The sequence below is a fragment of the Hemiscyllium ocellatum genome, chromosome 16 (genome assembly GCF_020745735.1).
Source record: "Hemiscyllium ocellatum isolate sHemOce1 chromosome 16, sHemOce1.pat.X.cur, whole genome shotgun sequence".
Lineage (NCBI taxonomy): Eukaryota > Metazoa > Chordata > Chondrichthyes > Orectolobiformes > Hemiscylliidae > Hemiscyllium > Hemiscyllium ocellatum.
Window position 1 is genome coordinate 71757078 of NC_083416.1, and position 13726 is coordinate 71770803.

Here is a 13726-nt window from a genome sequence, read left to right on the forward strand (position 1 = left end):
AAAGTCTTTCACTGTCTACCCTATCTAATCCTCTGATCATCTTGTATGTCTCTATCAAATCCCCTCTTAGCCTTCTTCTTTCCAATGAGAACAGACCCAAGTCTCTCAGCCTTTCCTCATAAAGACATTCCCTCCAGACCAGGCAACATCCTGGTAAATCTCCTCTGCACCTTTTCCAATGCTTCCACATCTTTTCTGTAATGGCATGACCAGAACTATACACAATATTCCAAGTGTGGCTGCACCAGTGTTTTGCATAGTTGCAGCATGATATTGCGGCTCCAGAACTCAATCCCTCTACCAATGAAACCTAACACACCGTATGCCTTCTTAACAGCACTATCCACCTGGGTGGCAACTTTCAGGGATCTATGCACATGGACTCTAAGATCCCTCTGCACATCCACCTACCAAGAATCTTTCCATTGACCAAGTATTCTGCCATCCTGTTATTCTTCCCAAAGTGCATCACCTCACATTTAGCTACATTGAACTCCATTTGCCACCTCTCAGCCCAATTCTGCAGTTTATCCTAGTCCACCTGCATCTTGTAACATTCTTCCAAACTGTCCACTACTCCACCAACTTTCGTGTCGTCTGCAAATTTACTAATCCATCCACTTATGCCTGCGTCTAAGTCATTTATAAAGATGACAAAACAGCAGTGGTCCCAAAACAGATCCTTGTGGCACACCACTAGTAACTGGACTCCAGCCTGAATATTTTACGTCCAACAGTTTCTTATCCAAACTGCTAAATCACCCTCAATTCCATGCGTCTGCATTTTCTCCATCAGCCTACCATGTGGAACCTTATTAAAGGGTTTACTGAAGTCTAACTATACCACATCAACTGCCCTACTCTCATCTACATGCTTGGTCACCTTCTCAAAACATTCAATGAGGTTTGTGAGACATGATCTGTCCTTGGCGAAACCATGTTGACTATCTGAAATCGAATTGTAGCTTGCTAGATGATCATAAACCTTATCTCTCATAATCCTTTCCAAAACCTTTCCTACAACAGAAGTAAGGCTCACTGGGTCATTACCTGGGTCATCTCTACTGCCCTTCTTGAAAAAGGGCACATTTGCAATCTTCCAGTCCTCTGGTACTAAACCTGGACACAACGACGACATAAATATCAAAGCCAAACTCTCTGCTATCTCCTCCCTAGCTTCCCAGAGGATCCTCGGATAAATCCCATCCAGCCCAGGGGACTTGTCTACTTCCACTCCTTCGAGAATTGGTAACACCCTTGGAAAAAATGTCAAAACAACAGCAGTTTAAAAGGGAGAAGAGCAGACAAAGGAAGCACATGGTGAGGACAGTGCAGGGGAGGGAGAGAGAGTGAGTGAGAGGGAGAACCTGTACGGTTACCACATTAGCTGTTTGAATTTGTGTCTCACTGGACATCAGAGTGCATCTGGGAAAATTAACAAACAGTGAAATTCACAACTAATCTTGGAGGAACTGTTGGGCGAACTTTACAGCACAGAATCAGATAAGTTCTTTGTTGTTTTAAGTCTGCCAAAGAGAAAGGCTGCAGTAGTGAGTACAGTGGATTCTTTCTTGATTATATGTTTTTGCAGATAAGTCTCTTGATTAAACTTAAAATATAAGCCAAAGCTATTAATTTAACCTGGGGCAGTGTTTGTAGAGGAATAAGATGGTGTTATTTTCTGGGTCTATAGATTGTGAAGGAGCAAAAATGGCCTTTGCAGTGATATGTACTTCTTGTCAGATGTTGGAGTTTAAAGAGAGTTTAAGGGTTATTGTGGATTATATCTGCCATAAAAGCTGTTGGATGCGAATCTTATCAGATCGAGTGGATCGGTTGGAGAGACAGTTAGAAGCGATGAGGAATTTGCAACAGCAACAGTATGTGATGGATGGCAGTTATAGGCAGGGGGGGAAAGTCTCAGATACAGTCACATAGATGGGTTAACTCCAGGAAGGGTAAGAGAGGTAGGCTGCGAGTGCAGGAGCCTTTTGTGAATATACCCATTTCAAACAGGTATGCTGTTTTGGAAAATGAAGGGGGTGATGGATTCTCAGGGGATCGTAGCATGAACAGCCAAGTTTCTGGTATTGAGACTGGCTGTAATGCAATGAGGGGTACATCATCTTCCAAGAGATCAATTGTGTTCGGGGATTCTGTAGTCAGAGGTACAGACAGACGTTTCTGTGGCCAGCAGAGAAAAAGCAGAATGGTGTGTTGTTTCCCTGGTGCCCGGATCAAGGATGTCTCAGAGAGGGTGCAGAATGTTCTCACAGGGGAGAGGGGCTAGCAGGAGGTCATTGTCCACATTGGAAACAACAACAATGGTAGGGAAAAGGTTGAGATTCTGAAAGGAGATTACAGAGAGTTAGGCAGAAATTTAAAAAGGAGGTACTCAAGGGTAGTAATATCTGGATTACTCCCTGTGCTACAAGCTTGTGAAGGCAGGAATAGGAGGATAGAGCAGGTGAATGCATGGCTGAGGAGCTGGTATATAGGAAAAGGATTCACGTTTTTGGATCATTGGAATCTCTTTTGGGGTAGAAGTGACCTGTACAAGAAGGACAGATTGCACCTCAATGGGAAGTGGACTAATAGACTGGCATGGAAATTTGCTAGAACTGCTTGGGAGGATTTAAACTCATAAGGTGAGGGGGGCGGGGGGAGTGGGAGATGTACAGCTGAGAACAGAAGTGAGTCAAAGAGTCAGGGCAGGCAGGGACAAGGTAGGACTAATAAATTAAACTGCATTTATTTCAATGCAATGGGCCTAACAGGGAAGGCAGGTGAACTCAGGGCAGGGTTAGGAACATGGGACTGGGATATCATAGCAATTACGGAAGCAAGGCTCAGGGATGGGCAAGACTGGCAGCTTAATGTTCCAGGATACAAATGCAAGAGAGGAGGGGGAGTGGCATTTTTGATGAGGGATAGCATTACAGCTGTGCTGAGAGAGGATATTCCTGGAAAGACATCCAGGGAAGTTATTTGGGTGGAACTGAGAAATAAGAAAGGGATGATCACCTTATTGGGATTGTAATATAGACCACCGAATAATCAGAGGGAAATTGAGAAACAAACTTGTAAGGAGAACTCAGCTATCTGTAAAAATAATAGAGTAGTTATGGTAGGGGATTTTAACTTTCCAAACTTTCCAAATCCGACTGGGACTGCCATCGTGTTAAAGGTTTAGATGGAGAGGAATTTCTTAAGTGTGTACAAGACAATTTTCTGATTCAGTATGTGGATGTATCTACTAGAGAAGGTGCAAAGCTTGACCTACTCTTGGGAAATAAGGCAGGGCAAGTGACTGAGGTGTCAGTGGGGGAGCACTTGGGGCCTTTATTCGTGTTAAAATAGTGGAAAAGGATAGACAATATCTAAAAGTTGAAGTTCTAACTTGGAGAAAGGCCAATTTTGACGGTATTAGGCAAGAACTTTCGAAAGATGATTGGAGGCAGATGTTTGCAGGTAAAGGGACGGCTGGAAAATGGGAAGCCTTCAGAAATGAGATAACAAGAATCCAGAGAAAGTATATTCCTGTCAGGGTGAAAGGGAAGGCTGGTAGGTATAGGGAATGCTGGATGACTAAAGAAATTGAGGGTTTGGTTAAGAAAAAGAAGGAAGCATATGTCAGGTATAGACAGGTATAGATCGAGTGAATGCTTAGAAGAGTATAAAGAAAGTAGGAGTATACTTAAGAGGGAAATCAGGAGAACAAAACGGGGACATGAGATAGTTTTGGCAAATAGAATTAAGGAGAATCCAAAGGGTTTTTACAAATATATTAAGGACAAAAAGGTAACTAGGAAGAGAATGGGACCCCTCAAAGATCAGCAAGGCGGCCTTTGTGTGGAGCCACAGAAAATGGGGGAGATACTAAATGAATATTTTGCATCAGTATTTACTGTGGAAAAGGATATGGAAGATATAGTCTGTTGGGAAATAGATGGTGACATCTTGCAAAATGTCCAGATTACAGAGGAGGAAGTGCTGGATGTCTTGACATGGATAAAAGTGGATAAATCCTCAAGACCTGATCAGGCGTACCCGAGAACTATGTGGGAAGCTAGAGAAGTGATTGCTGGGTCTCCTGCTGCGATATTTGTATCATCAATAGTCACAGGTGAGGTGCCAGAAGACAGGAGGTTGGCAAACGTGGTGCCACTGTTTAAGAAGGGTGGTAAAGATAAGCCAGGGAACTATAGACCAGTGAGCCTGATGTCAGTGGTGGGCAAGTTGTTGGAGGGAATCCTGAGCGACAGGATGTGCATGTATTTAGAAAGGCAAGTAATGATTCGGGATAGTCAATATGGCTTTGTGTGTGGGAAATCATGTCTCACCAACTTGATTGAGCTTTTTTTGAAGAAGTAACAAAGAAGATTGATGAGGGCAGAGCAGTAGATGTGATCTATATGAACTTCAGTAAGGCGTTTGACAAGGTTCCCCAGGGAGACTAATTAGCAAGGTTAGATCTCATGGCTAACAGGGAGAACCAGCTATTTGGATACAGAACTGGCTCAAAGGTAGAAGACAGAGGGAGGTGGTGGAGGGTTGTTTTTCAGACTGCAGGAATGTGAGCAGTGGAGTGCCACAAGGATTGGTGCTGGGTCCTTTACTTTTTGTCATTTAAATAAATGATTTGAATGTGAGCATTAGAGGTACAGTTAGTAAGTTTGCAGATTACACCAAAATTGGAGGCGCAATGGACAGTGAAGAGGGCTACCTCAGATTACAACAGAATCTGGACCAGATGGGCCAATGGGCTGAGAAGTGGCAGATGGAGTTTAATTCAGATAAATGCGAGGAGTTGCATTTTGGGAAAGCAAATGTTAGCTGGACTTATACATTTAATGGTAAGGTCCGAGGAAGTGTTGCTAAACAAAGAGACCTTGGAGTGCAGGTTCATAGCTCCTTGAAAGTAGAGTCGCAGGTAGATAGGATAATGAAAAAGGCATTTGGTATGCTTTCCTTTATTGGTCAGAGTATTGAGTACAGGAGTTGGGAGGTCATGTTGCGGCTGTACAGGACATTGGTTAGGCCACTGTTGGAATATTGCGTGCAATTCTGATCTCCTTCCTATCGGAAAGATGTTGTGAAACGTGAAAGGGTTCAAAAAAGATTTACAAGGATGTTGCCAGGATTGGAGGATCTGAGCTACAGGGAGAGGCTGAACAGGCTGGGGCTGTTTTCCCTGGAGCGTCAGAGGCTGAGGGGTGATCTTATAGAAGTTTACATAATTATGAGGCGCATGGATAGGAAAAATAGACAAAGTCTTTTCCCTGGGACTGGGGAGTCCAGAACTGGAGGGCATAGGTTTAGGGTGAGAGGAAAAGATATAAAAGAGACCTAAGAGGCAAATTTTTCTCGCAGAGTGCAGTACGTGTATGGAATGAGCTGCCAGAGAATGTAGTGGAGGCTGGTACAATTGTAACATTTAAGAGGCATTTGGATGGGTATATGAAAAGGAAGGGTTTGGAGGGATATGGGTCGGATGCAGGCAGGTGGGACTAGATTGGGTTGGGATATCTGGTTGGCATGGACGGGTTGGACTGAAGGGTCTGTTTCCAGGTTGTACATCTCTATGACTCCATCTATGACCTATGCATAACTAACCTCGATCCTTTCTCGTCTAATATCTCATACCTCATTCTTTTCCTCTACAATACCCTCCTTTTCCTCAGTGAACACTGATGAGAAATGTGTATTTAGCACATCTCCAATCTCTACAGGGTCCACACTCAACTTCCCATTTCTGTCTTTGACTGGCCCTATTCTTAACTCTCTCTTTAAATCCTTCCTAGCTGATCTGTGACTCTCCATCGCCTCATCTGTACCAGCTTGCCTCATCAACACATGAGCCTCTTTCTTCTTCTGAACATGAGATGCAATTTCTGTAGTAAACCATGGTTCCCTTACCTCCCTGCCTGACAGGGACATATCTATCAAGGACAGGCAATATCTGTTCCTTAAACGAGCTCCACATTTCAATTGTCTGCTTCCCCTGCATTTTGCTACCCCATTCTATGCATCCTAATTCTTGCCTAATCGCATCACAATTGCCCTTGCCCCATCAATAACCCTTGACCTGTGGCGTGTACATATCCCTTTCCATCACTAAACAAAATATAATTGAATTATCGTCATTCCCTCCAAAGTGCTCACTTACAACTAAATCAAACACCTGGCCTGGTTAATTACCAAACACCAGATCCAGTGTGGCCTCCCCTCTTATTGGCCTTTCGACAAGAGGGGAGAACAATTTAGATTGAACAAGACTTATCTGACAAAAGTTAAGTTCAGGAAAAAACAGGATTGAGTTGAGAAACAACTCAGAAGGATATCAAACCAATTTAGGAAACCATTCACTTCAATTATTTAGTTGAAAAAAATTACACACTAGATCGTAGTTCAACAGGTTTATTCGGAAGCACTGGCTTTTGGCGCGCTGCTCCTTCATCATGTAGCTGTGGAGCAAGACCTTAAGACACAGAATTTATAGCAAAAGATTTCAGTGTCTTGTAACTGAAATTATATAGTGAACAAACCTAAATGGCTGTTAACTCTTTCATCTTTTGGAATGGGCTGCAGGTTTCAGCTCATTAACATGTAAATCCCAGAATTTATTTTAAGTCACATTTTCGAGATAACTGAATGTTTTCTAAAAAAAGTCACATCTAAACTCAGACAATGCATTAAAGTCTGAAGTTAGAGTCTGTCTGTATCCCAATCTTGAATCAGTCTGGTTTTTTTTCCAAAGTGGAAATGGATTGATTGCCTTTGGAAATAGAACCAATCTGATTCAAGATTGGGATACAGACAGACACTAACCTGACACCTTTATTACGTTGTCTGAGCTGAGATGTCACTGTTTTTTATAAAACCTCAAGTTATCTCAAGAACATGACTAAAAAAATCTTCTGGGATTTGCACATTAATGAATCAAAACCTGCAACCCATTCGAAAAGATGAAAGACTTAAAACAACAATCTAGGTTTGTTCAGTATATCATCTGAGTTGCATGACACTGTAATATTTTGCTATAAATTCTGTGTCTTAGGATCTTTCGCCAAAGTGACGGAATGAAGGAGCAGCGTTCCAAAGGCTCATGCTTCCAAATGCAGGTAAACCTGTTGGACCAAAATCTGGTGTTGTGTGATTTTTAACTCTGCCCACCCCCAGTCCAACACCTACTCGTCCAAAACCGAGAGATCGGGTCCTGAAGGTAGTCAAACTGAAAAGTATTAGGCTTTCAGATTTGTAGAAAGTTCATGTCAGCAGATTTGTAACCAGCTCAATAAATTGTCTCCACAGTCTACAGCAAAGATAAGTCAAAATTGAAAGAGTTAATCTGATGAACTTGAGTCTCCAGCAAATTGTCTTAGAAAACAGAGTGAAACTATTTTTGCTTTGCGTTTGAGAATCTATTTAAATTTAGAGTAGATTAGATTACTTAAAGTGTGGAAACAGGCCATTTGGCCGAACAAGTCCACACCAGCCCGATGAAGCGCAACCCACCCATACCCCTACATTTACCCCTTACCTAACACTACGAGCAATTTAGCATGGCCAATTCACCTGACCCACACATCTTTGGACTATGGGAGAAAACCGGAGCACCCAGAGGAAACCCACGCAGACATGGGGAGAACGTGCAAACTCCACACAGTTAGTCGCCTGAGTCGGGAATTGAACCCGGGTCTCAGGCGCTGTGAGGCAGCAGTGCTAACCACTGTGCCACCATGCCGCCCACTCTCCACAATTCAATATCTCACATTTTAATTTATTTGTAATTGTGTTCTGTCGCTAATGAAAATTTGCAGACCTGTGTGAATGATGAAGCAGTATATTAACTAAACAAATGCATGATCTATCAAATCAGGATTCATTCAGGAATTTGATTTGTCCAAAGAAACCATTTATTGGCATTGTAACAACATAAATTATTCCCCATTTCTTGGAGTTTTCTTCAATTTATTAACATTGACACGTTGTACATTTTTACATCTGAACTTGCAAACCTTTATGTGCAATGGTTAAATATCAAATATCATGTGGTATTAGGGCACTTCACATTTAATTTCTTTGTGGACTTGACTTTGAAGGATGTGTTCTCGATTGTATTTTCAGAAGGTCAATAAAACGTGTCAAAGTTTTAATGAATCGTATCGGCAGGGAGTGCATATGTATTCCTTTGTACAGAGAGCAGCTTGAGTATGAGCTAATGTCTAGAATAGTAACTGGTAGGGTTGACCATAGTTTATCCATGGACAGAGATTAACTCCAAGGGAATGATTTGGCAGGAGTAAATTGTAGCTTCTCCAAATAGTCACAGAAAGGTCAAGTGAGACAAGGAAAGAGCAGTTACACGGGAAGGCCCCAGGAATGCTTACTTTACGTGTAAAGACATGAGCAATGGCTAACCAAAGACCAACATTGGTGGAAAAAATAGCACACAGTGATATTTGATTCAAAAATGAGAAATAACTGGGAAAAATGAGCAGATCTGGGAAAGTCAGTGAGGGGAAAGTAGGGTTCATGTTTTGAATCTGATGACTCTTCAGAAACAAGAAGTAGGGTTAAAATAAAGAGTGGATTCAGAAAGACAGGAGGTGAGGAAGCTTTTTGAGGGGTGTGAGTATCTCTGAGTTGTTCCAGTTTACATTCCCTAATGCCTGAAAAGGACAGGAAATATTTCTTGATAGAACACTGTGCGAACTGGAGAATGATGTGGAACTCGGAGGCAGGTCAGCCCTGAAGCAGCATGAGGCAGTACTGTTGGAGAGAGAGTTCAGGAGTGTGCATATCGTAGCACTTGGCACTGAGTGTGGATCTCAGGATGTGATGAAAGCATATGTCTGAAGTCCAGATGGACAATATGTCCCAATTTGTTTTCATCAATCTTCTTTGTCACATCTTCAAAAACCTCAGTCATTTTAGTCAGACACGATTTCCCATGCACAAAGCCACGATGACTATTCCTAATCAGTCCAGACATTCCGACTATATGTAAATCCAGTCCCTCAGAATTCCCTCCAACAACATATGCACCATGACATAAGGCTTACCGTTCTGAAGTTCCTTGGTTTCCATTATCACATTTTTAAAATAATGGCCAATCTCACGTTCGCCAACCTCCAGTTTTCTGGCAGCTCATCCATGGCTGTCGATAATACATATAACTCAGCAAGTGGCCCAGCGATCTCCTTCCTCACTTCCCACAAAGTTTGAGGAAATACCTGATCAGATCCTGGGGATCCACTTATCGTTATGCATACTAAAACCTCCAGCACCTCCTCTTCTGTAATATGAACTCTTTTCAAGATATCACAATTTATTTCTGCAAGTTCCCTAGCTTCCATGTCTTTCTCTACAGTAAATACTGATGCAATGAATTTATTTAGTACCTTCCTGATCTCCTGTGATTCCATACGTAAACGGTAATGTTGATCATTGTGGGACCCTAATCTCCCCCAGTTCTCTTTTGCCCTTAATGTTGTGACAGAATCTCTTTGATTTCTCTTTAACGCTATTTGTCAAAAATAATCTCATGTCTTTTTTTGCCCTCCTGATTTCCCTCTTAAGTATATTCCCGCTCTGTTTATACTCCTCTGTGCACTCACTCAATCCCAGTTGTTTATACTTGGTATTTTCCTCCTTTTTCTTGACCAAAGCCTCAATTTCTCTCGTCATCCAACATTCCCTAAACTGAACAGCCTGCCCTTCACACTAACAGGAACATCACTGAACTCTTATTGGATCATTTTTAAAGCCTCCCACTTCCCAACCATCCTTTTACCTGCAAATAGCCCAACCCACATCAATATTTAAAAGTTCCTGTCTGGTAACATCAAAATTGGCTTTTCTCCAATTTAGAATTTTAACTTTTTGATCAGTTCAGAATGTTTCAGAAAATTCAGAATAATGGTAATGTTATGATAAAGAAAAATTATAAGTGGAGGACACATCATTTGTGCTTCATTAAATATGTTAGGGAAAATATTTAACTGAAGGAATGTACATGAATCTATATAAAACTCTGTTATCTCACTTTTTAGGTTAGAATCAATCTAAACATCAGGACATAGACAGAGAACAAAGGGAGCTAAGACCTTCAACATGTTGTCTAACTATCAACGTTGTAAACAGCTAATCTGAGAATGCAACTTTTAAAAAAAATGGTTTTGTGATTTACACATAAAGAAGTGAAACTATCACTGCATTCTAACAATCCAGTTTTCAACGTATAATTTCAGTTACATCACACTGCAAATTTTTGCTATAAATTCTGTGTTACGATCGAGCCCTCCACAATCACCTGATGAAGGAGCGTCGCTCTGAAAGCTAGTGTGCTTCCAATTAAACCTGTTGGACTATAACCTGGTGTTGTGTGATTTTTAACTTTGTATACCCCAGTCCAACACCAGCATCTCCAAATCATCAATATACACAGCAGTCTGATGTCAGAAAACAAGCCAGTGTCCCCCTGTGAAGTGAATCAATTCCCAGCTTACCACAACATCATCAGCAATTTGGTTGTCTCTGAGTTCTAAACTTGGCAAAGCCGACTGAAGGACCCACAATATGATATTGACTTGCTGGATGCAAACATTTACAAAACAGTTTTGCTATATTGGATTTTATTTTCAGTATTTTATAATCAGTAATTCATTTCTTCCACATTCCAACCTTGCTTGGTTAAAGGGTGTGTGTTGTGTGTGTCACAAAACATTCCCCTGGATTTTGAATACACCAATAAACCACACTTTGTTTAAACACTCAACAATCTGCTGAAAGCTATTTTAATTAAGCTTTCAAAATTAGGTTTTGAGACACCTGTTTCCTTCTTGCAAAATGGAAAGGAAATAAGGAAAGTCAACATCAAAAACAATCGTGTTATGGACGGGAGAGCGGGACAGAAATAATAATTTAATCTAGTTCTCTTTCTTGTCTGTCACAAATTACAGGGACCTGCCAAGTGATCTTCCAAACCTGGATTGAAGGATTGGGTTTTTACTTTCCTCCAGATCAGTAAACGTGTAAATTAATGAAAACATACCACTTACTTTCTGTGAACACAGGTGACAGGAGAAGAACAAAGACACTGAGTCTCAAACCAGTCAGCATCGTGCTGTGGAAGAAATTTAGACTCACTTCAGATCCATTTCCTTCCCCTGGAAGAAATACACATGTAGGTACTGAGTTCAACACAGATCAGAACACCTCTGATATGAAACTGACATATATTCCTTCAACTTGTTTAATCCTTCAGAGAGTGAAGGGCACCAAACTGTGGAGAAACAGCTTGCTGAATGATCACAGAATTATCAGCGTGCAGATGCAGGCCATTCGGTCCCTCGTGTCTGCACTGGCTCCTCAAACAAGCATCCTTTTCTCAGCTCATCATTTTAATTTAGAAATATAAATTGTGCAATCAACTTCATTACCCATGGACTCTGCCTTTTCCTGAAAAATTAAAAATTTGTTCATCCTAGTGATGTGTGTAATCTGTCTCTTATCACCAGCCTCACAAACTTTCCAACTCAAAGTAAACAAATTGAATTGGCAAGAATAGAGAAATATCACAACTGACCATGAAAAGAATCACCAAAAAGTGAAGTTGGAAAAGATCACTCCACAAAATATTTGATTCACCCATTGATTCATTTACTTGTCAGAGATGAACAGCTGCTGCTACTATGGGATTGATGTGTGACTTGGGTGAAGCTCATGTGGGGCAGACATTCAGCGTGAGAAGCACTTGTGTCAGGTCATTGAACTTTTTCCTGATTCTACCCAGACTCCCTGCACCTGACAGCCTGCTGCCAGCTCTCACTGTACATTTGGATGAGCTTTCTGACAATTCCTGGCAAGATGATTCCTCACTGCTTTTACAACTCCTGCATCCAGAGCTGCATCCAATAAAGTGACAGTCTTCCCACTGGCTTTGTTGTTGCACGACAGTGGTTTCCCTGTGATCAAACAGTCTCTATCATCCAAGTGGAAGACAGGGTGTTGTGGTAATATCGCTGGGCTCCTAAACAAAAGACCCAGATTAATGCTTTGGGGGGAAGCTTCTATTTTGAACATCTTGTCTGAATGTTATGTGTAACTATTGACTTTTGTCGTGAAATTACACATATTACATATCACACAAAATATAGAGCACAAGCTAAACTATTTAATTTGCGACATCTTTTTAACATTGCCCCAAATCACCATCAGTTTCTCAATGGTCCCTGGCTTCAATTATGGGACTAACATGATGCAGGAGATGGTTATCACAATATCACAGTCTTGGTTAAAAGCAGTTACATCCTTTCGTAGTCTTCACACGCCAAAAATAGTGTTTCATCTAAAACTGCAACAGCAAATATTCATCTATTGCTCCATGTTAATTGGGTGACCAAACCGAGCAGTAGTAAAACATGCTGATCAATTTACTGTTTCCCAAACTTCTGAGGATCCAAATGACTATACAGTCCTTCTGATTATATGTGTTCAAAAATAAAACTTGAACAGTGGTGGTTCTGATATGTTGCTCCAGCTCAGAAGAGATTTTGAAAGTGTAGAAATACCAGACTATCTCACACACTGTGCTGGAATCAATGATCTTTGATAACTCAGTGTGACAACATCAAGCTGCTAAGTGCGATTGCTGTTATTTCCAAGCCAACAGAGAAGGAAACAAATTTCACACAAATACTAAAGACAACTACAATCTGAACTTTTCACTGTTTCATGTACGTTGGAGGAGTTGAGGAAAATAATGAAAGTTTGCCAAGCTCACAGAAAAGATTATCTGTTGTCCATTTTAATTCTGTCTTCTCATACATAGTATTTTGTGATTTTAATCTCTTAATTCATTCCAAGATGCTCATTGAAAAGAACCAGACATCATGGGTTAGTCACACAACTGACTGGACAAGAGGTAGATGTATGAAGGTGAACTAAAGTCAGCGATAGAGCCAGAATGCCACTTGGCAACACAAAGATGCCAAAACCAATTAAAAACCAAAAAAAATTTACATCAACCCAGCAATAAGCATAAATGAGTAAAGTCTGTAAAACTGCAGAAGGCAAACATTTGTTTGTCAGAGATGTCCTACCTTGTGTCATTTGAAGATGGTGGAATGATAAGCACGAGATGCCCTTGTTCAGTCTAACCAGAAACTGTATTGTAAAAATTGACTTGGAAGAGTAAATGTTCAGGAAGTACAAGATCTTTGACCAATTTTATCAGTTACTCAAATCACATTTAAGTTATTTCTTTGTAAAGAATTATGATTTCAGTCAGATTTCCTTACCTTATGGGGTCAACAATTCTATTGAAAAACATCTGGAGACCAAGCAGTAAAGCTCCCAGCACAGAAACACCAACGAACAGAGGCTCTTCGTACTGACACAATTGTTGACGTTTCTCTTGTGAAACCACAGCAAAGGCTAGTTTCCTCTTCCTTTGCAGCTCAGTGTTCTGTCATTACTGAGCTGGCTAATTCTAGCTGAAATACAAAAAAAGGCTCAAAATAGAGAACATACGGTAGTTCAAAATGGGAAGTTAACAAAGTCCAAAGCATTTCATATAGAATAAAGCAGGATTTACTTTTGAGATCTGTTATTTTCTATAAAGTGGAACATTTCTAAGGCACAATTCACAGAAACTTCAGTCTTTTGACAGGATGATTGACAAAGCACAAATGAATATTTGGACATTCCCGCTTCTCTG

General features: G+C 40.8%; 1 protein-coding gene across 1 annotated transcript in view; it reads right to left on the reverse strand.

The window, feature by feature from the left end:
• LOC132823469 (uncharacterized) overlaps window positions 1-13409 on the reverse strand; it is a 67405-nt gene extending 53996 nt beyond the window's left edge. Inside the window, exons 1-3 of the mRNA XM_060837372.1 lie at window positions 13308-13409; window positions 13110-13173; window positions 11067-11174 (exon numbers count right to left, since the gene is read on the reverse strand). Coding sequence (XP_060693355.1) covers window positions 11067-11174; window positions 13110-13119 — 118 coding nt within the window. The 5' untranslated portion in view covers window positions 13120-13173; window positions 13308-13409. The remainder of the gene's footprint in view (window positions 1-11066; window positions 11175-13109; window positions 13174-13307) is intronic.
• Between the last annotated feature and the right edge of the window lie 317 nt (window positions 13410-13726).